This window comes from Oreochromis niloticus, linkage group LG17 (assembly GCF_001858045.2).
Source record: "Oreochromis niloticus isolate F11D_XX linkage group LG17, O_niloticus_UMD_NMBU, whole genome shotgun sequence".
Classification (NCBI taxonomy): Eukaryota; Metazoa; Chordata; class Actinopteri; order Cichliformes; family Cichlidae; genus Oreochromis; species Oreochromis niloticus.
This window is the reverse complement of record NC_031981.2, coordinates 17,815,910-17,839,222: the sequence shown is the minus strand read 5'-3', so window position 1 is coordinate 17,839,222 and position 23,313 is coordinate 17,815,910. Positions and strand designations below refer to the sequence as shown.

Sequence of the window (23,313 nt, the reverse complement as noted above, 5' to 3'; positions counted from 1 at the left end):
TGCTTGAACTTTCTCCTGTCCTCATGGTTTAGTCACGAGAAGCATGTATTTTTTCCTGTGTATTCAAAGATGGCTGTTATAACACCTACGCCCATACCGTTATGTGGAAGCCCGCTTTCCAGCCTGTTTTGTCATTGCACATGAACATGTCAGGATACGTTACTGGCCTGTATCCCAGTCAAATTCTGGACTTGCAGTTGTAGTACTACTTTCTCTTTCTAAAGAAAACATAAAATATGAGCTAATGGCCAGTTTGATGTGTTTTAAGTGAGCAAAGGTGCAGATTGAAGTTTTTGTTCATGATGGGACATTTTTAACACTTCTTCTACCTGAGTTGTAAAATGATTTTGCTTTATTTCCAGTTGTTATTTCATTTATTTTTCTTAAATTGGAGAATACGTGTTTAATTGCATAGAGCATACTAACTCAAAGCAGGGATTTGTAAATATGCAGAGATTTGCTTTACTATATATTTTAGTCAGCTGCTAAAAACACTTCACATTGATATTCATTTCATATTTGAGTGAGTGATAGACACTAATTTATATGATGCATTACGCAAACTAAGACAAGCAGGTGGGAGCAGATGTGTGCAAACGGTCTAATATAATCTAATCTAATATAATGGTATCTTTAATTCAGCTCATTTAACTTTAAGTGAGAGATTAGAGTGAGAGAAGCTGAGGCGACATGCACTGACATATCGTGTAACTTAATGTTGGTGTTAAATTGCTTCTTTTTGTGTTTCTTGTGTAAGTTGTTCCAAAAAACACAGTACAAGGCACACACGTGTTCGTATCTGCAGAAAATAGCCTGTTTGTCATCTGAAGTGTTGTCAGTTCCTCTTTTGATTGTATTTTCAGATGCAGGCACTTTTAATAGCTTAACCATTTCAGTTGGCAGTTGTGTGTTGCACAGAAGAAAGCTATCTCTTTTACCTCACCCATCTTACTGTCGGACTCTTTAAACTAATATAATGAATTTAAATTTGCACTAATAATGTTAAGTTGACACAAATACCCAAGGTACACCTGGACTAACCTCGAGGTGCTCTGTTGGGCCAGAGGACACAGCTTGGAAACCACTGCGGTGGTCTATGACAGATCTCATATATACAGAAGGAATTTAGTATGCAGTGTGAATCTAGAACATATGTGGAGGGAGCTCCATGGCAGCATTTTCTGAGCAGTTTATTCTGCATTGTCAGGCAGTCTCTATGTTATATGAAATTGTCTGAATTTTGCCTGATGATCAGAAACAAGAAGAAAAAAAACATGTCGTAATTTAATAATATACAAAGTGAAAAATGACCACTAAGGGGAGGAAGCCACGTATGTCCATTCATGAGAAAAATGAGAGCAGACACTTCAGTCTATTAGAAACAAACTCCATCAAAACAGCAGCTCGCTACCATCTCCTCTCATTACACAGAACAGGTTTAGTCCCTCCGTTTTCACTCTGAGGAGTCTCCAGAGATTCAGCACACACTGAAACACACACACAGCCTTCACACACTTCACTCACACAGAAACATACTGATGGGGAAAAAAACCCTGACGCATGCTTCGACTGCCTCAGCTTCCATCACCTTCAGGAGAAACATTAATGACATTATGTAAGACGACCTGCAGCACGCTGTGCACACAAACTGCCTCCAGATAGTTTACTGTGGATTTTGTGCTTAGGCAAAATTAGCTACATTTACAAGAAATTACAGCTCTGTGTTTAATTGCTACCTGCATTAGGGATGCACTGAGATATGGGCCAACAGCTGCTTAGGCCTATTAATAAATAAGATGACATTTTCCAGTGGCAGTGCCTGGTGTTTTTGTTGTGTAACAACAATTTTAAACTGTCTAAATATTCAAAGGGAGTGTGATGAAGAGCTGAAAGCCCCACTTGTTATTAGGTAGATTTCCTTGTTTCCTGGGCACAAATGAGACAATAAGTAACAGTAAAAACAAAAATCAGCTGGGAGCTAAATCCTTGTTTTAAGTATCTGTATTATTATTGGTTAATGTACAGTTGACTTTTGTTCATTTAGATGCAGATTCGATGGAGGAAGAGGTGGAGTTTAACTGGGAGGAGTACCTGGAGGAGAATGGGGCCGACGCTGCCCCTCACACCAACTTCAAGCATGTGAGTGACTGTCTACAAACTTCACCTGACATGTTAATCCTTTAAATACAGCCTCATAGATAAGTGCCATATGCAGAGATCCTTTAACAACACATTGGAGAGAACCAAAACAGGGCAGTGCTGTGTTCAAGCCGCTCAACAGAGGATTCAGTGTCTTTGTTTCCTTGTGACGCACACGTTGTTGGGCGACCTTTGGCATTTTTTTTTTTTTTTACCATTTTAGGTACCTAATTAGGTACCAAAGAAAACATGACAATAGATGCAAATAAATAACATAATAAGGACCAGCTGTTCATTCACTTTTCCTGAGAATATATTTGAATGTTATCATCATACCCAGTCTTTCCTGTTTTCTTGCCCTGAAGTAGGTGTGGCAAATGAAAGCAGTCATTATAATGATATTAGGACATTATCTAAGTATCACCCATGTAGCATTTTTCTCCTTATCAACAATGTGTTCACATGTCTTTCTTGATAGTCTTGGAATACCACATTTCTGGCCGAGTGAATTTTTTGAGGACTGTTTTCTGTTGGGCAAAGCAAGACAGCATGATTTTTAGTCAAAACAAACAGCACTGTGTGTGTTTGTCGTAATGAATACCAGTCAGTGCGACCAGTGCAACAGTGTTGCTTATTGTTGTGTTTTTGTGATAGTTTTTGGACAAAAGTGGAGCTCTGTGTCGCAGGATTAGGATATACAGTATGAGACTTCAGAGGCACACACAATAGCTTCTTAGTAGGATTTAATTCATTGTTGCTTTTGGCCTTTTTGTGGAATCTACAAACTTGTATTTGTCAGATCCTGATGAAGACTTGGAGTCAATGCGGTCTATTATGTTTGCTGAACTGCTGCAAGAATAAATTTATTACATGATTTTATCCTAAACAGAGTGCTCTGCAACCTCTTTCTTTTTACTATCGACCTTGTTTATGCTGTACTGATGAGCAACTTTTGGATAAGCTTTCAGAGCCATGTAGCACTTATAAATAAATAAATGAATAAATAAATAAAAGAGAGTATTTCCAAACATGGAATATATATGTATATTGATTATGTATTTGCATGGAGTTTGCTCACAAAGCTTGTGCTCTGTGTGGTGTCCAGACATGTCATCTTTTTGAGACGCATGATGTATGGCAGACTATTCGTTCCTACTTCCAGCAAAACTCTCAGATAGACATGTGCAGTCTGTGTGACAATAAGAAGGTTATTCTGTTCTTAAAGTAATATCAGAACATGAAACTTGCAAGTATAAAGCTCAAGCTCAGTGAGTCAGGTTTCACTGTGTTATATTTTATGGGGTAAACTCTCAGTTGGTGCAGTGAGTTACTCAGCTAGCCTGCAGACGTTTAAAGAAGACAAAACAGTTTCGAGTAGGCACTAAAACATCTGCATGTTAAAAATCAGCATTTTTTGTGCAAAAATCACACCAGAGGCTGTGTGGCAAGGTGGCAAAATACTGAGCATGCTAGATATGATTGCTCTGCACGATGCCCAGATCATTATCTTTGTGTGAACTCAAACTGGGTTACAGTTTAAGTTCTCTAGAAAGCTGCATTATCAGATATCAAAACAATGTACCACAGCCTAGGACTTGTTTAAAAGTGAAATCTATATAATTATGACTGATGCTACTCAGACCACAGATTTTTGGAGAGCTAAGAGGTGAAAGAGAAAGGTACTTTTCTTGTAGTGAGTCTACAGGCCAACTGTGCTCTGCTTTGCTCTGATTTGCTAGACTGAAGTTGGTTCGGGCTGTCCCGGTCAGGGGCAGCTGAGGGGTAAGCCGGACCTCGAGTTGACCATCACCGACTATGTTGCCTGCATAACATGTCGAATTCACCTGCTGTCGCTGATGTTTAGTGTCCATCTCACACCTCTCCATTCCCACTAAATGTTGTTACCGAGGCTAATGCTAAACTCAGCAGAACTAGTGTGATGCCAAAAATGGACTGACAGAGCAAACCTGAAGCAGCTTAAATATGTTCATTAGAAGGTGGAAATTGTTTCTTTCTGCTCACAGAAACCACAGAAGAAAGACTAGTAGGGAAGTGGTTTCTCTTTGTGGGCCAGCTGAATGTTCAAGCCGCTGAAACTGAAAACTGTGTTTAATGTTATTTATTTTACATTGAGGCTTGGTGTCTTTTATGGCATTTTAGTATTTAATTCTGTGAGCCACCCCAAAGGAAGTTGCTCAGAGGTCACCAACCAGTTCACCACGTGTCCAGTTTCCTCAAATATGTTTTAGGGACACGCCATACTGAATATATGCCAGGTTTTTAATGTATTCCTCTTTAGGATGCACCTTGGTGGTGGAGAATTACTATTTTATGCTTGTCAGATTTATCATATTTGGCTTTTTTGGATTTAGTTAAAGAAACTGAAACAGTTTGTGTTTTTGTGACAGGCTATAGTAACAAAGTGTCTTAAGATTTAACCTCCTAGGACCTGGCGTCCACATATGTGGACATCACATTTTTGGTTATTTAGTTTCCCATGTGTAGACGGGTCCACTGGTTCATTTTTAGAGTTAGGTGTCGCTTTTTTATGCTTCAATAATTCACAGGTCTGTGTTCAGCGGTTTAACAAACAAAAAAACGCATTTCTCCAAAAGTTTTCAGGTACAAGGACTGGACTGAGTATCAGTGAAAAAGTAGCAAATGTCAAAATAAAAGTCTGGCTGCTTGAAAGTGAAATATAAAAAAAAGGTGGGGGTGGCTCGGGATTTTTGCACAGCACTGTTTGTCAATTGTAACTTAGTGCTCTACTGCTGGTGTCTGTATGTACATAGTTTACTTTCTCATCATGCAGTAAGTGGGAACAAAGTCCCCTGGGTCTCCCTCCTGCTGTGTGCAGCACACACGCAGCTCCACTGCTCTGCCTGTGCTACTGCACAAATGAGAGATTAGTGTTATTGCAGATGGCACTACATGAATAGAGGACAACATTAAATTGTAACAAACCACCCCCACTCTCCACACCCCATATCCCAGTTACAATAGCTGGCTCTAACAGCTTTCCTAGTTATTTAAAATCAACGTCCAAAAATGTAACACTTAATAATTTTACCAACAAGTCTTTGTTTTTCTTGTTAAACAGAGGGTGAGTTTCAGACTTAGATTTCACTACTGATTAATGGGACTTAACAGTGTTAATAATATAAATATATATTTAAAAATATGTAAGATAAACTTATTACAATTTTACTACCAGTCCTCCAGAAAAGACACCCTATAAGTAATAGTTACTCAGCTTTGCCTCCATTAATACATTACATCACAGGAGAGGGCCAGATGGGCGAATAGAGCTGATCCTGGATGCGAAGTCTTTATCCACCTCAGATGACCGTGTGTTTGTCCAGCGGAGCAGCTGTCTGCTCTTATGAGACTCACAGCGCTCAGCTGCCGGCAGGACGGGCTTCAGAGGAGTAAAATATGTGTTTCAGTGTCTCACTTTCTTACGTCACTAAATGATGAGTATAATAAAACCAAGATTAAAATATGTGAGTTTTACAAGTGCGCCTCAATGTTGGACAAACTGTCTGTGGTGATTTGAGGGACCGAGGTTTCTTGGGAGCCTAAATTGCCCTGTTGGTAAATGGATTGAGTCACTGGGAAACAGACCATGAATTCCCCAGAAAAATGTGATTCAGTAAAGTGCAGCCCTCATTTCTCTCTCTGCCTGGACAAATTGAAACAGTGATTTCTCTTGGGCTTGTGCACACACATCCCTTCACACAAACACACACACAAACACACACAAACACACAGTCAGTGTTTGCTGCTGAGGCTGCCCGTAGCTCTCTTACATAAGCCAGCCAGAGTGATACAGCACGTTTGCATTGTTGTAGCAGGAAGTCACAGGGCCATTTGTATTGTGTTTATTTCTAAGATGTTGGCTTTTCCATTCACTTCTGAGTGTGTTTGTGTGTGTGTGTGTGTGTGTGTGTGTGTTTGTGTGTGTGGTATTTTTTTGATTGTGAACATCCTGCTGGGCTTGTAATGTTCTGGAGAATTGTATAGCAGCTTGTGGCTATGGTGGAAATGCATTATTCTGTGCTGCTTTTATATACCGATTTATCGCTTTTTCTGCACAAGGACAAACTGAGAGGCTTTTGTTTAGCCCGAAGGATTGTTTTAGAGTCTTTTTCTGAAAGTAATTTGGCTTGGTGAATATTAAAATCTCACCTACACCCATCTCACATGCTGTTAGTAGCACTGTAAAGCAGTTCTTAGGCACTGTCAGCACTTGATCCTGTCAGTTAATATGTAATATCAGGTGATACACTATTGATAAAATATTGCCATGTGAGATTAGATATCACACTGTTGTTTAATTACTTCCTTCAAGGAGGTGATGTGATTGGTTTGTTAGCAGGAATACTGAAAATGTCATGAATAGATTTGCTCTAAATGTTTTCCAGAGGTGAGGCTTAGTTAAACTTAAATGATTAACTCTTAGAGTCAATCCAGATCCGGATGTGGATCAAAAAATTCATATCATAATTTAACAAATACATAGCAAAGTGAAATAGGCTGAAATGGGGTGGAATTGGCAGTAGCTTCACAAGAAAATGTCACATTTTCACATGAACCCAGGAGTAAGTAAGGTTTATTTATATAGTGCTGTCAAAAAATACCAATACAAAACAAGATCCAACAATTAAAATAGTATACATTTATAAAACTAAATAAAGAGAAGTCTGAACTGATGGGTCCTGAGTTTCTTTTTAAAGATATTGTGTCCACAGATCTTATGTCCAATGCAAGCGCCCAGTCACCTTTTGTCTTTAGCCTGGATCCAGGCACAGCATTGATCAGTAGACTTCAGAGATCTAGATGTTATGTATGGTTGTAGTAGCTCACTGAATATGGAGTCTGGAGTCTCAGACTGTTATTGTTGGTTATTTAGTCAAATGTCATAAAATTCCCATCATCGTTTTGCATGAGGACATCTCCGCCAACAAACTAAAAAAAAATTCCAATTCAATGACAAAAAGTGCCTGGAAATGGCATCTTTAAAAAAATGCACGGGTAGAAATATCCTGACCTTTAATATCTAATGTAGGTTAAATTCCAGAAACACCAGATTGCACATATTCCTGCACTACAACTGATAGCATCTTTGTGTTTACGTGTTCCTGCATGCTCTTGTCTTTGAATCTTCATGCTTTCTGTTTGTAACACTTTTCTTTCATTAGTCTGACTAGTCTGAAGCTCGAGCCATGACGGACCTAATGAAATTATCAAGGGTTGTTTTCTTTGGCCTCCTGCAGAGCAAGGAAAGACACTAAGCAACTGTTTTCACAGGCTGTGAAGCGCTTCCCATAAGCTGACCTTTGTGTGTAAAATAAGTGGAGTTCCCTTTAACGCTCGTCTTGCTACAGTGAATACTGAGTTTTGAAACAGCACCAGAACTCATCCCCCACACAGTGTTATTAATATTATTTTGGTTATGTCATACACCCCTACTGTTGCTACTTTAGTTCCACAAAAAAAGACGGTTCCTCTTTTTTTTTTTTGTTTGTCAAATTACCTAGTTTATTCCTTTTTATTCTTTTTTTTTTTTTATAGTTTATTATGGATGTAATACCAACCTAGAGTGTAAAGATCAGGGGGGTCAAGCAGGATGTAAACAAACTTCATGCTTATCAACCTCATTTTAAAGCCAAAGTATCCAAAGGGGCCACAAACCTGCACACTGAAGTGTGGTTCATGGTTGACCTGTAATATTTCAGCTGTCAGACACAGTTTATTTGTACAGCCAGAGTTTATAAATGGCAAATTGAGTTCTGTCTCTTGTTGTGATTGTGATGATAACCCTGGGTTTGTCTACAAATTGTGTGATCCTCTGATTGTGTTCAAGCCCTGTTGGTCTCCCAAATTTCAGTGTTAACTTCAATTTTTTAAGGAAAAACACTAAGACAAACGTCTTCAAAAAAAAAAAAAGATTATAACTTAAATGTCCTGTTGTTTCCCTCTATAGGTGGAGATCAGCCTTCAGAGCAGCTTCCAGCCTGGCATGAAGCTCGAAGTGGCCAATAAGAGCAACCCAGACACTTATTGGGTGGCCACCATCATCACTACATGTGGCCAGCTGCTGCTCCTGCGCTTCAGTGGCTACGGCGAGGACCGCAAGGCTGACTTCTGGTGTGATGTCATGACAGCTGAGCTGCACCCAGTTGGCTGGTGTGCACAAAACAACAAGACCCTCATGCCCCCTGAAGGTAGGAAGGATTACTTTGATGCACCCATGCGCCACGCACACATTCAGATCTCTGTATCATAAAGGGTCCTCCTGAACCACTGTGAAGAAACAAAATCCTGGTCAAAGGTTACTGAAATACGCAGCATTGATGAAATTTACACAAGTTTTACTCACTTCTGTTAGAAAATCAGCTTATAATACTTACATCTCTGGTACCATGACAGATTATGCTGCTTTGTAAGAATAAAAATCAGTTCATTTCTAATTCAAAACTAGCTTTTGAAAACAAACTGAAATATAGTCGAAAGGATCTAAAAGGTTTGTAGTGTTTCACCTTTAAAAAACTGAAAACACATTCCCATTAAAAATCCATTGCGTTGTGCACCCTCCCCTCCAAAACAAACTCTGCACAAGAAATAAAACTGCTCTGGATTGAGTATTTGAAGAGGTAGGCTAGTGTCAGCTAACAGCAGCTAGAAGAAAGGCAGTTTTATCTAGTGAAGTCAGTTTGTCTAGCCGGTACTTTGGGAGGAAACTATTAGTGACAGAGCGATGTGAGCTAGGGGCAGATAAGCCACAAATTAATGTTGATGCTTTGGTCATTGCTCATGGAAACTGATAAAAAACCTTTTTCTGATCAAAAGGTGTCAAAATCAGCGCTGGTATAGGAGTGGAAATGGAAATTTTGTTCAGTTTTCTCCAGAACGTGTCATCTTTTCCAACCATTGAAACCATGTCCCTCTGTGTTATCTGGGAATCTCTGAGCGTCTACACCTTTCTATCACTGAAATGCCAGCAAAGAAAAACCTGCTCGTACAATTGTCTCTAACGGGCAGTGCCGCATAGCCCGTATTACAGGGTAACAAACAATGCCAAGCAAAAAGTACTGTGGCTCATTCACTGCGGCTCATTTGCTTTTCCTCTCTTCAGCATTTTTTTAGTTTACAATAATCTGAGCAGTGCTTGTAAAAATAGACACATAATTACTATAAACAAGGGTTAACTACATGTTGGTTGTCAAATCTGTATATACCGTATACAACGTTAATGTAAACTAATTTGCTCTTTTAAAATAATAGTTTTATTCAAATTATTTACCTTTTTCTTCAGTGCAGTGAGTTTGTTTTCTTTCTGTCCTGAGAAGAGGATGCTATATTTGGTGTGAAAATTGACAGTTGTAGTTATGACGTTAATGCACCCACACACACACACACACACACGCAGGTTAACATGAACACCTCCCATATTTACTTTTCAAAGAATGCTTTAAGTAAACTGAGTGGAAGGACAGGTCTCCTGAAAGATTTTTTTTTTTTTTGTAATGGCTGCTCAACTGCCATTTATCTAACTGAAGCATCACACCCATCCCATCCCATCCATCCCATTCACCTCAGCCAGGTGTTAAACGAAAGCAGGTTACCTGTTGTACAAAAGGAGCATTTTTTTTTCTCCACTTTTGCACTTCAATTCAGCCTTTCCCAAACAATAAATCCTTAACTTCTAAGGAAATCTTGTCCCTTTCACCATAACACAACTTTGTCAAAGCTTTCACAGCTGAGATATTTTTCCACATGCAGCTCCCCCTCAGATAGATGACTCATCCTCCCAGGCTTGTTCAGACCATTTATTTTTTCTCGACACTTTCCCTCCTGATGGATAGATGCGCCTCAGTCGTTGTGGAGATGACCTGGATACATTTTCACTTGACTCTAGTGTCCTTGCCCTCACACCGACTCCATGTGTCCTTATCAATCAGAAACTTTGTTCTTGTGGAAAGTGATTATACAATGTCTGTTTCCACAAGGTGATGATTCACATTCGCATCTCAGGGGATAATCACTCAAAAGAAAAACAGATCAAATCTGTGTTTTTGTGGTTTAAGTTGCAGAATGACGTAGGTGAAAGCATCTGCAAGTACTGATTGTTCTGCTATCAATCAGTGACATGCTTTCCCCAGGTATTTGAAAGCAATGTTTCCAAAAAAAAAAACAGCCATCACAATTTCCCAAAATCCAAGCTGACATATAAATATAAATTGTTTTCTTTTCCAAAGTTTACATAAAAGATTACGAATTTAAAATGAAAAATAAATTAAGCAAAATATCAGAAGATTTGGAAAAACTTTTCTGTCGTTCAGTTAAAACTTTTCAGTCTTAAGAAATCAATCTGATGTGAAGCGTGCGTGTTGTAAATTTACAGTTTTAGCTTCCTTTTTTTTGAATTGCAAATGATTTGAAGGAATTGTGAGCCATGGTTGCTCCATTTTATGATTGTTTTAAAATCACTTTCAAAGCAGGCTAGCACATTCGACTTATATTTGCATAATCTGCAGGAACATATCAAAGAAATGGTTTTACTGAACAGTTTTGCAACATTTCTTTACTTTCAGGTTGTTGGGGGGGGGTTTTGTAAATTAAAATAATTATTGTTTCATCATTCGTTGGGGAAAAGAAAAATTATTGTGTTTTTAAATACTTTTTGGCTAAATTCATAATCATTGTGTCATTTGCTTAAGGTACCATGCCAAACTCTGGTCTCTAAATCAGGTTGTCTGAGCTGTGTGTTCCCAACCATCCACCCTGACCTCCTTCCAGAATACATAAATAAATAAATAGATAATGCGTAAAGCAGGATGAAAAGATTAGAGCAACAGACTAGTCTAAAAGTAGGTAAACAATCGAAACTGAGCACAGTGTCTTAGTTCAGATTAGACACTCTTCATACAAGTAATGTGCGCGCGTCTTAGATGTCGCTGAAGTGTGTCCAACTTTATGCCACATATCACACACACAAAATATCAGATTAGGTTGCTTGGTGTGGCTAACAATTAGCAGTTGCACATTTCTTCAGTCATGTGGTTATATGTCACACATAACCAGAATGCAACTGCTCATTTTCTACATCAATGGAGTAGTGCATTAATAAGATGAAAAGAAGATAAACCTGTTTAACCAGCTGGTATTTCAGCTAATGGCAGCAGTGTTTGATGGTGTAGTCTGCTAGCTGTGGACATCCTTCCTATGCACAGGCAGGTTATTATGAATAACCACGTGTGGCACAGATTTCCAGAGGGAGATACAGGCACATCCCAAAAGCCAGCACCTTGCCGGAGGCAGAGCTTAAATGCATAAGAGACAAAAAAAGTGAGGTCAGGAAAGACAAAAAGAAAGAAAGAAGGAAAGAAAGAGCCATGCAAACATCTCTAACTGAGCAGGGTTACCTTTTGAATTCTGTGGGTTTAAAATAATTTCACATTTTCTATCCATCATGCTTGCTTTATCATAAATTGATGAAAGTATTTGCAGATGTTAATAAAAAATGTGTTTTGCACTAAAACTTCAGTTCCAATTATAATATAACTAACCACTGATATTAACTAGCTCTCTGTCTGCCTGTCAGAAAGCTTATACATGTATAAGTGTGTGTGTGTGTGTGTGTGTGTGTGTGTGTGTGTGTACATATATATATATATATATATATATATATATATATATATATATATATATATATATATATATATATATATATATATTCTAATAATGATGGATGGCTGACACCACTGCATGTTAAATGATGCAAACTGAGTCGTATATCATGTAATGGAGTCAGTGTTATATTCCCTAAAGAGACTTCTGCAACATAGTGTCAATGTGTGACCCCTACGAGTTCTTTGTTGCTTCATTTCAAGGATTTGCATCATAGTATGCACATTTTGTGTGTGTGTGTGTGTGTGTGAGTGTATGTATTCTTAGTAAGCTAGTATGAGAGCCAAGTGTGTATTTTTGACTACTTTCACCTGTGTTACAGTTACCTGTTTTATTTGTTTCCTTTTTTGTTTGTTTTTATTTCTCAGATAACATTTACCTAAGAAAAGGTAAGCAGCTCTAACAGAGCCTCTGACTAACTCACCTGCCTGGCTCACTAGTGGCTAACATGAAATCAACACTGGGTCAGGCTTAGGCCTCAGAGCTGCATGTACAGTGTGCCTCCCCTCTTCCTCCTCCTCTTCCTCCTCCTCTTCCTCTTTTCACCTCTGTACAGGGCGTGACCTCACAGCCCTGTTGTCATGTCTTGCCTCTTCTTGCATGTGACTCCTTTCTAGCTGAATGTTGAGTGAGTGTGTCTTAGCAGAGTGATAACAGTCACACACACACACACACACACACTGCTGTTTGTGCCTGTGCTCTTATGATAACTAGTGCAGAAACGAAGCCGCTCAGTGAGAAGTGTGATGCTTTGATAAAGAGGCCGTCTCCACCAGCGTGCTACAAACAAACAATGAGTTAGAAAAAGGTCACTAGTGCATGTGTGAAGAGAGATCAGAGGTTAAAGGACTGCTGTGTCTGCCAGATATGATCAATACGTGTCACCAGTTCTATGGGAACTTTTTGAGGCAATAGTTTGAAGTGCTGATCTTATGGTGTTTTTTTTTTCTTATGATGAGCAAGTTTGATCAAAAATAGACCACAATGCAGTTTTAAAGGTATCTTTATCTGCATTAGGAAGTTGCTCTCGTTGCATGTTGAGACTTTCCAGATAGGATGCATATAGAATAGAATAGAATAGAATAGAATTCAACTTTATTGTCATTGCACATGCACAGGTACAGGGCAACGAAATGCAGTTTGCATCCATCCAGAAGTACTTTAGCCGTGATATAGATATATTACAATATATATTAGCAATAATATAGATATGTAAGTATATTACAGAAAAGGGTCTATATACAGCATATAGCCATGGAAGTAAAACGTAAAAAAGTCAGATGCACTGGATAATTTCAGAACTTGCATTTAGGCGTGGTGTAGCACTGCTTCCCCACCTTTTTCTTTGTTTTCTCAGTGTTTACTTTTTTCTTTTTATGGATGCAAGTGCGTGGGCGAGAGTAAGGCTGTGAGGACGAAGCCTTTTTCTCTGCTTGTGATTTGGTTGGAAGTTGTCATAAAATATATATCAAGTCTTATATATCATTAGCTTTTTGTGCATCAGGTCTTTATTTGTGAGAAATGTTGTTATTACTTGTTACAGGATGGCTGCTAAAAGGATCAAGCCATGTGTGTGTATATAGACCCAGGAACAGTAGTTTTTAAAATAAAGACAGTAGACCTTGTAAAAGAGAGAAAAAAGCTCTTAGGTTGCTCAGTGAAGTGTAGCCACGCTGCTTTCTGAACTTTTTTTAATCTTAGGGTATTTTTTGTTTTGTTTTTAACTGTTGAGTCATGCTGTGTTGTATTGTTGAGTCTTGCATGGCTCTGTTTTAAATTGATAAGCAAGTTGTTTTTATCATTTATCCTTGGTTTAACTTTTGGCTTTTGATCTTCTTTTATTCTTTGCTCTCTTGCTTGTGGATTGCATTTTGTTGTGTGTATTATCCATTTTCCAAACTGCTTACACTGATGCAAGGTGCTCACTTTGGTTTGCTGTCATAGTTCAGATAGTTTGAAGTCAGTTGGCTTATTATGACACATACATTAATTAGAGCTCAGTGGAGGACCGCTCTTTGAAAAATCTTTAGCGACATTTTTATTCTTTACAGTTTTCAAAGTGTTTTTTTTTTAAACTTGTTCGCTCTCCGATGCAGATAGGCTGCAGGCTGTGGTTTAAGTAATGAGTAATGCATGTCTTGTGCATTAACCTCTCAGGTTAACTGCAGGTTTTATATTTAGAAACGTCAAGCTTGTGTTCATGTCCTTCTGAAAAGACAAACAAATGCTCAGCGTGCACTCAGACTCATTATTCTTCTTAAAACTGTGCATATTGAAGCATGAAACAGAATGGTCTCTCTGCAGGATCTGTAATAGTAGTTTGGAAGCCTTTCATGGTTTTGCACGCTCTTCTTAAGTAACACTGTAGTGGCTTAGTGCTGCCCTTTAAATAACGGGGTTTTTTCAGGTTTTCCAGGAATCACCCCATAATCCTGACACAGGTTAAGCATATGCTTACATAGTATTTGTACTTATAGATGCCACTGGAACTGTATGTATTTTATATCTTTTCAGCCTATATACGCATGTGACATGATGTGTCGCAGTCATATCAGAGCTTCTGTTTGCACAAAGATAAAGTGGGTGGGAGTAAAGCACACAATAATGTGGCTTTGTTTGCAGGCACTGGTAGATATGTATGATATGGACTTTTTAATATCACAGCACATTTGCAGATTATTTGGTTTATTTGCCCTTGGCTATGGGTTACAGACCTCATTTGGAAACCCACTGCCTTAAAGGGTTAGTTCGCCCGTTTACATAAATAAAACTAGAAGTAAAATGTTTCCATTCGTCTTCAGAGGTGCCTGAATGCATGGATACTGCTTGTATTTAGAATGAAGAGCATGTAAAAGCCACTTTATGTTCTCAATTAACTTTTATAGCACAGATATCTCGTGTTACGTCCAAATAGTATGACACAGGCAGATATCTGTTCGGGTGAAGCAGTCCTTACGGAAGCAGAAATTATACTTCAGATCTCTGAAATAGTGATAATATCAGGAGACTGTTAAATTTGCACATTTTGAAGGTTTCATTATTACAGAAAACAGTTCAAGCACAGGGGAAGGCTTTTACGTAAAAAGCTTTAAGAGGAGATTTAAAATGTGGCTTTGATTTTCCTTTTTCTGCTCTGCTCTCTTCAGAGTTTCACAATGACTCCTCCTGATTGCCTGACTGGTGCTGCTGGCCTACATTAAGCAGGAGCACAGTCGTTTGTAAAATTTTCCACATGAGGCTCACTTCTACAATTCAGGACTCCCTCAGAAAACTGTTTCACCTTCGTTTGTTTCCAGGTTGTGAAAAACCTGAATACCGATTCATTTACATATTTGATTTGCTTGGACAAACCACATCTAACAAACACACCTTAATCCCTTGTCAAACTTGCTTATTCAGTCATGAAACTTGCACACATACTCAGTCACTTCAGTTGAAATGCTCCTTTGCTAACTAATGTGCTCCTAAAATCAGCGCCTGTTTTAATCAGCATCTTGGTTTTTGGGTTGTTTTTTTTGCAAGAACAGCGAACGAGTGTGCAGCGCTGCGAGCACTTCTCTCCCATAATTTGCTTATTTCTAGAAATTAAAAAGTCATCCCAAAGACAGTGTAAGAGGGGTGAACTGTTTCTTTCCACCTCGCCTGTAATGTCCTACTTCTGCTCCTGCTGTTGGAAAATCAGCTTATAATTAGCTGCGTCGTGCTAAATTACAAACAAACACATTTCATTTGGAAATTTTGCTCCAATTAAAAGGCTCGTGCTAGTTTTAAAAGCAGGATATCACAAGAGAAACGGAAGCAAAGTTTTGACAGGTGAATGTAGAGCTTGTTTTCTGTCACGTCTGCAGGTGAGCCGACAAATTAGTGCATGAAGACAGTGACAGTATAATTGAGACCACAATAGACACATGTGAAAGTTTCACTCTTTTTGAAGCTTTGGGGTCAGAGTGAGAAAACGAGGCTTGTTCAGGCAGTCGAGCTGCTGCTGTGAACTCAGTGTCTCATGTGCATGTATGTAATTCTGTGTGAGTGCATGTGAGTATACATTTATCCATTCACGTAAAAAGCCTTGTACATCACAAGTTTAGTCATGTGGGAAGGTAGCTGCTCGCTGAACAAATCCTGATGGAGATCATTTGCATATTGAATTCACCACACTGCTTCCTGCCTGAGCCGGCTGGAGATGACGCTCTGAGATAGACCTGTTTTCCTCGCTGTCTGTGTGTCTTTGTGTCAGTTGTATTGTCGTGTTGTAAGAGGCTGCATTCAGGCTTACAATTGCATTGTGGGGAGAAAAATGCAAAGGACAGCTGACTGATTGGGTTTGCTTTGCTTTGCTAACACTCAAATGTACTTTGCTTTAATTACAGATCCCAAAATAGTTTATTGTACAAGCGAGTTTATTGTACCGATTAACAAAACAGATCCTTTTTAAGTTTTCGAATCATCAGTTTGTCTATACAACCTTACAAAATGGTAACAAATAGTAAATTTCAGTTTCTGAAAGTTGAAGATGATGGTTTACAGTTGGTTTGTTTGGCTTCACTGTGAGCTCAACACCTAAAAATGTACTTTTTACAACTGAATATTTTTATTTTTGTTTATTTATTTTTTGCTTTTAAAGAACAGATTCACGAGGAAAACAGTTACTGAGGTTTTCTTTCCACTAACTCTTTTATCCAGATAAGTAAAAACGAGATTAGAAGCGCCATACAAAGTGCACTAGGTATGGATGTGATTTGATTTAAGCTTTCTCCTTAAACAATCAAAAAGGAAAATTAAAAGCGAAGCAGAATGGAGGAAAAGTGCAGGAGGAGCAGACAAAAAGCAACAAATACAAATTCTTTACATTAAATCACACATACTCAAAACAGCTTTAAGTTCTGCAGGTTATCTTACAGTTATAGAAATGATAATAAAATATGAAACGGTGTTTTTTTTGTTTTTTCCCCGGCACGTTGAAACGGGTGTGGAGGCAGTGATTTTTAATGGGCTGGGCTTGGCAGGGGAAAAAAAGTGCTATCATTTGATGTCGTACGACTGGAAAGAATTTATAAAACACACCAGTAAAACATCTCTCACGGTTCATATTAACTTGAAATAAATGACTAATCTTGTGATGTCTGACAAACTCCATTAACCTTATACTGAAATCCAGCAGGAGTAAAATTCATGTAAAACAAGGCGGCTGAAGTCAGATAGATACTTCACCACGGCTCCCTGCTGTAACCTCCAGATTTGCATAAGTTTACAACAGTTGCGCGTGTGTGTCTGTGTGTGTTTCTCTTATAGATTATAGAAAAGCTAATTTGTGTTTATTTGCCTTCTGCATGATTAGACTTCATTTCCATAAGCACTCTGAGACTAGGTGGTTTTTCATGAATTAGAGCACAGTGTTAAAAGCAGTTTACAACAAAACTGAAGCACACAGTTACAAACACACACACACACACGCTCACGGACATATCTTTACTGTACGTGTCCGGCTCCTGTGGGGCTCTTACTGCTTACCGCTAAGGTAATTCATATTTACACAAATTGCTTTAATATCCCCTCCACTGCCATGAATAGGGCAATAAAAATGTTAACAATATGGCGCCTGAAACTGGCCGGCCAAACACGACAGCAATACGTCTCTCGATAAACACTCAAATTACACTGCGTGCCACTTCACATGTGCCCGTTCGCTGTGGTCATTATGGCCTGTTTGGAGAGCCCATCGGTTAAACTGGAAGTTGAATTGTCGTGTGATTTGAGGGCTGCACATCTCCATGCCAGTGCATAATGAGTGGATAGGACAGGAGGGGGAATCGCGCGTAATTTGCTCCCATTAACTCTGATTAGAATCTGTTGCACTGCTGCGATTGCTGCTGAAAATGCAGAAACCGTCTCTCTTCCTTAAATATAACATTGATTAGCCAAAGTCAAGCTTTTAAATGAGCCCTGTGCACAGAGGCCGGTTTATTTACAGAGACGAGTGGATGCAAATATCACATTTCATATTCATATTTGTTTTTGCTTCTTTTTTTTAAAAGCTAGATAGTTGCTTGGAGACTTCAGCCAGCTGGGCCTCTGAGGGAGAGAAAGAGAGAGGGTAGGAGGGGGTTGGTGCTGAGATATGTAGTGGCATGAGGGAGGAGGAGGGGTGTGTTTTGAGGATCTCCTCCCGCAAGGTTAATTATGCACTTATTGTTGTGTGAAATTCAGGCTTTCACTTCTCTGTGTCTGCTGCCTTTGGGGTGGAAAGCAAGTAAAAATAAATAATTATGTGTATACAAAGTGTTAGAGTATAATGAAATTGCAAGCTGGATGTGGAAGGGGGGAGGTGAGAGAGGAGTAAGGGTGAAGTTTGCACCTTTCAGCTTCTGCAGCTCCGGCTGAGCTTTAAATGGCTTCATGACTAATCTCAGTAGGATCTGTAAAAATAGTTTATCTATTTCTGCACCACCTGAGATCAACAGAGGAGTGCATTTAGCCGCTGTGTGTGTGTGTTTATGTTTGTCATTGCAAACCTCCAGCAGCAGCAAGAAAAGAAAACACTATTATTAGGCAGGTAAGGAGAGAGCGTCAGGCCGCACACATGTTCACTGTTCACGCACAGGAAAGCTGCTCCTCCTGTGCTGACCCATTGATTCATTTGCCAGAAAGTTCCAGGGTTGTTGATTTGATTCAGGCCGGACCTCTGGAGTGCAAAACCAGGAGAGGATTTATTGACTTGGCCTCACAAGTCAATTATCTATTTAAAATTCGGAGCCTTCGTGGAGCTAACCGCTGTTGTTCGAAGCACGTTTCCAAACAGTAGCGAGGGCAGAACTGGCTGTATTTTTCTAAAGAACTACACAATGTTCAATGAGGGGAAAGGGAAGAAAGATTTAGACTTTAATTAATGACAGATTGACAGTCCTCTCCCATATTATTAAGCGTCAGAGCTCTACAATACAAACTCCTGTGTGATTTTACTTTTACAGAGAAGGTCTGTGGGAACATTTCGATCTATGTGTGCGAAGGGTGAACATTTTTTTTCTTGTCTTAAAAGCCACAACTCTTCACTCTGTTGATTACATCAGCAACACTACCGTTGTAGTAAACATCTGCAGAACAAAAAAGTGAAGGGAAAACGAAAAGCTGCACTGAAAAAACAAAAAGCACACATGTAAAATTAAAAGAAGAAACATGAGAATATCAGGCCTGCAAGAGCTGAAAACAGACTCTGCTGTTTGCTCGTTTATGGGAAATTTTAGCTGTGAACAAGTTGTTTTAATAAAATCTTTGCATGTAAAACACAAAAAGAGAGGAAACGCTCTCCTGTCCCTCTATGGGACATGATGAGATTAATCAGATACTAAAGCAAACTTTAAAAATGGAGGCATGTTTTATTTTAAGACTCAGAACTTAACAAAAAATGACGACAGACAAAACACTGGAAGGCACAAACTCAGAGAATGAAGCTCCACAGGTCCAGAAGCTGCACATCATTCATGACTGCATGAATGATCCCAGTCAGGATGCAGATTGAGTCCTTCAGATAAGGAACATCTTGTTTGCCCAAATGATCCTTTTTTTTTTTTTTTTATACATAATGCCACCTTAATGTTCCCACTAGATGCTCTGTGTGCTGCTGAGCCCAAAGTTAAGTAGACTTACAAGGTCGCCGGGCACCTGAGGTAGCATTTATAATTGACTTAAAGATTAGCAAATGTAATAAAATGATCAAATCTTAGTATATTTAATTTCCTAAGAACATGGCAGTCGTGTGATCATATCAACTTCCTATCAGAAACTTTAATTGCTCCATTTTTAATCCTTCATAAGAGGCTTCTGACCAGAAACTTATACCTGGGGGTGAAAAATATCCTCAAAGGAATTTGACTCAACTAATAGTTGTGAAAAGGATGAAAATTGAGACTTTAAAAGAAGACATGGGGTCTGAAACAGAAAAACAAAAGCTGAGTTACTGGAACAAACTCATGACAGAACAAATACAAACACGTTCTTTTCACTTGATCTTCAAATAATGCTGTGGCAAAATTTAGTCTCGGTTTAACTAAATTAGATGCAGAAGCAAACATGACCACTTGGCAGCCGTCTGAACTGGATATCTAGAAATACTTGTAGCCCCCTTCTCACTGAACACTTGAAAACACTATAACTTTGTGGTCACCTGAGCACAAACACTGTATATATAGAGTTAACACTCAAATCTGATGCTTACGCTTTGAAAGAAGATTTAGAAAGCTTATCCTTAAATTATACCTCTACTAAAAATGACGATGTTTTACAGTATTATGATTTCACTTACTTGTTAGTTGAAATTGCTGTGATGATCAACAACTCTGACTCATCCCTCTGGAGCACTGAGCAGTGGATGGAGTGGTCCAAGAAAAACAATAAGGACACTCACCTACCTGTTTACTATATCCACCACCACATCGCTGTTTAGTTCTTACTTCAAATGCCTTCAGAAAGATAAAGTTTGAACATACAGTCATGGTTTAAATTCTAGGCTTTACCTTTCAGGACATAATACAAGCAACCAGGTGCTTAGCAGGTCTTAAAACTAGGTAGGTACAATCTTAGATGAACTACAAAAACATGATATTTTACACTGTGTAATTATTTATTTAACAGAAATTAAACAAATGCAGAAGCAGTATGTGAAAAATTCAGTACACCTTTACTGCTTCCATAGAAATTAAGAGGTTAAGAATCAGCTGTGCTCTGCTAATCAAACTTGATTAACTTGATTAATGAGTCATCAGCACATGTGAGCATCTCTATTAAAGCCGAAGTTTTGCTGGTCTGGAGCTTTCAGAAGGAAAGACATCAGCAATAATCTTAGTGAAGCAACTGCCCATCAGCCTGGGAAGAGATTTAAGGCTATTTCTAAACAATTTGAATTCCATCATTCTGCAGTCAGAAAGATTATTCACAAGTGGAAAACGTTCAAGAGGGTTCGCAAGCTTCCCAGGACTGGACATCTCGGCAAATTCACCCCAAGGTCAGACCGTGCCGTGCTCAGAGAAAACACTAATAAACCTAAGAGCAACATCTCAAGCTCTAGAAGCCTACGCCATCATGTTAAATGTTAAAGTTCAGAAAAATGCTGAACAAGTATGGCTTGTTTGCAAGGGCTGTCAGGAGAAAGTGTCTTCTCTCTAAAACAAAACAAAACGAATAAACGAAAACAAAACCATAACAGATGAGACCAAAGTAAAGACATAAAATGTACAGGGTTACATCAGTGAAATCTCCTCATAGCAGCTATCAGCACGGTGGTGGAGGGGTGATGATTTTGGCTTGTTGTGTAGCCACAGGACGTTGGCACCTCGCAGTCACTGAATCAACCATGAAAACCTCTGTTTAGCAAAGTATTAGAGACCACCTGTCTGACCGGTAAACCTTGACCAGAATTGGGTTGTGCAGCAGGATGATGGCTCTCTAGAAACACAAGCGTAAATCATGCATCCAAATGTTTCATACACAAATCAGTGATTTTCATACCTAAATTTATTCATACTTTATAAACAAATGTAGAAGTCCATCTGGCTATATGTACAAATAAAGGAAGGGCTGGCTATGCTAGAAAACACTTTTCCAAAATGAATGCTACCACTACTACTGCTACTCATAATAGTGTTAATAATATTAGTAGTAGGAGCAGTAGTAGTAATAATAACAATAATAATAACAACAATAATATCAATAATAATAACATGGACAGAAGCAAATTGCAAGTAAATAAAACAGTATGTAGATGTAGACTTTACCCTTTTAATTTAAATATATTCCAGTGTTTGTTATCTCGTCTCACCTTATCGCAAAAGATCTTTCATTTATAAATTACACATAAAACTGTTGGAGTTCATCACTTACACTCTAGTTTCTATCCCACAGATGCTGGAAATTTTTACTTTTAAATAAATGTGTATAGGTCCCCCGCCTGTTTGCTTCTTTTTGTTGAAGTCTCAGGGGTAATTATATGGTATCGAGAATTGGGGGCTTAGTGGTATGCAGATCACACATGCCTGTTGTCTCAGAATGACTCGGATTTACTAGCATAGGTGCAGTGGTAAAAATAAAATAGAGCAGTGTGTACGTTTCATGATTCTGATGGTAATTTTGTGTTCGCGCTTCTTGATCACTGATCCAATGATCCCCTGCACAGCAGTGAATTTAGAACAGAATGACTGAAAATGAGAAGCAGCAGAGTGCTGAAATGACCAAATCAAAGTCCAGACCTCAACCTGATTGAAATGTTGTGGCGGGACCAAAAGAGAGCTGTGCACAAACAAATGCCTGCAAACCTGAAACAGTGTTTTAAAGAAGAGTGGGTCAAAAGTCCTCCACAAAGATGCGAGAGACTGATAGTCATACAGAAAGAAGTTACTTCAAGTAATTGCTGCTTAAAGTCTCTCTACAAACTGCTGAATCATGGGGTGCAGTGAGTTTTCACACATTGCTTCTGCATTTTGGCTTTGTTTTTGAGAAATAAAAAACGGCACTGTAATATGTCATGTTTTGTTTCATTCTTACAGGTCATAGCTTGTATTTACCTCATTTTAAGATGCAGATTTTGTTTTTATTATGTCCTAATAAGTAAAACCTTTGACCTGACAGAGAGTGTACTTTATTTTTACCATGACTCCAATTTTTTCTTTGCTGGAAAAAAGCCCCCAACAAACTTTAACTACTGTGTCTAAAACTCTCCTGCTGATGTTGACTTAGGAATAAAAAGACAGAGGTGATACATAACCTGGATATAACAGAAACAAAAGTGATTCAGCAACAATGCTTTCACTGAACTGCCACAGAAGCTAACTTCACAACCCATTTTCCTTCATGCGCAGTGGCATGTTTCAGTGTATGGACCAATTTTTTTTTCTTTCACTTCAGCTTGATGCTAATCAGTGCTGCAAGGAATGTCAGTTCTCACAGCACATTGCAGTCATTCTGCAACTATGACTCATTTGGTATGTTTCAGTAACTCCAACAAGTGTCTGCGTTTTTTCTTTTCTTTCTATAAGTGACTAACAGGAAAAACATTAAAAATGTATCCATAAAATTCATTTAAATGGAAGCTCTGTGTTTTGGGAAAAGGAAGGTTTTTTTTATTTTTTTTATCAAGGCTCAAAAGCAAATTAAAAGCAAAGCAGGCATTATATAACACTGTTGCACTATGGGAAACAGGAAGCATATGAAAACCACACGTTCCCATGCAAATTTGTTTTAACTTGGCTCGTTAGCATGGTTTTGAAGCTCTGGTCAGTGTGGTGTATTCATCTATCAGTGTATGCATTTGTGTGTGCTGATAGAAGACATGCTGTGCAGGCACAGATCTATTTTTATTGCGGAAACATTGTGGGGATTCACCTCTAATGTGTTAACCATTGTTTTAAAGCAAGCACACTTACTTTCAGGTCGACGTTAAAGAAGCAGTTCTTAAGCTGGCAGTGCAAAAATAACAAACTTGTGCTTTTGAGT

The 23,313-nt window shown here is 38.6% G+C and overlaps 1 protein-coding gene across 4 annotated transcripts in view; it reads left to right on the top strand.

Annotated features, from left to right (window-relative positions):
• The window catches only part of sfmbt2 (Scm like with four mbt domains 2), a 57,855-nt gene that overhangs the window by 7,273 nt on the left and 27,269 nt on the right, over positions 1-23,313 (top strand). For 3 of the 4 annotated variants that reach the window (XM_005475864.4, XM_025899721.1, XM_025899723.1), the window contains exons 3-5: positions 2,045-2,139; positions 8,126-8,366; positions 12,201-12,221. In XM_005475864.4, the coding sequence (XP_005475921.1) occupies positions 2,045-2,139; positions 8,126-8,366; positions 12,201-12,221 (357 nt within the window). The remainder of the gene's footprint in view (positions 1-2,044; positions 2,140-8,125; positions 8,367-12,200; positions 12,222-23,313) is intronic. The other variant, XM_025899722.1, reaches the window with a different exon arrangement.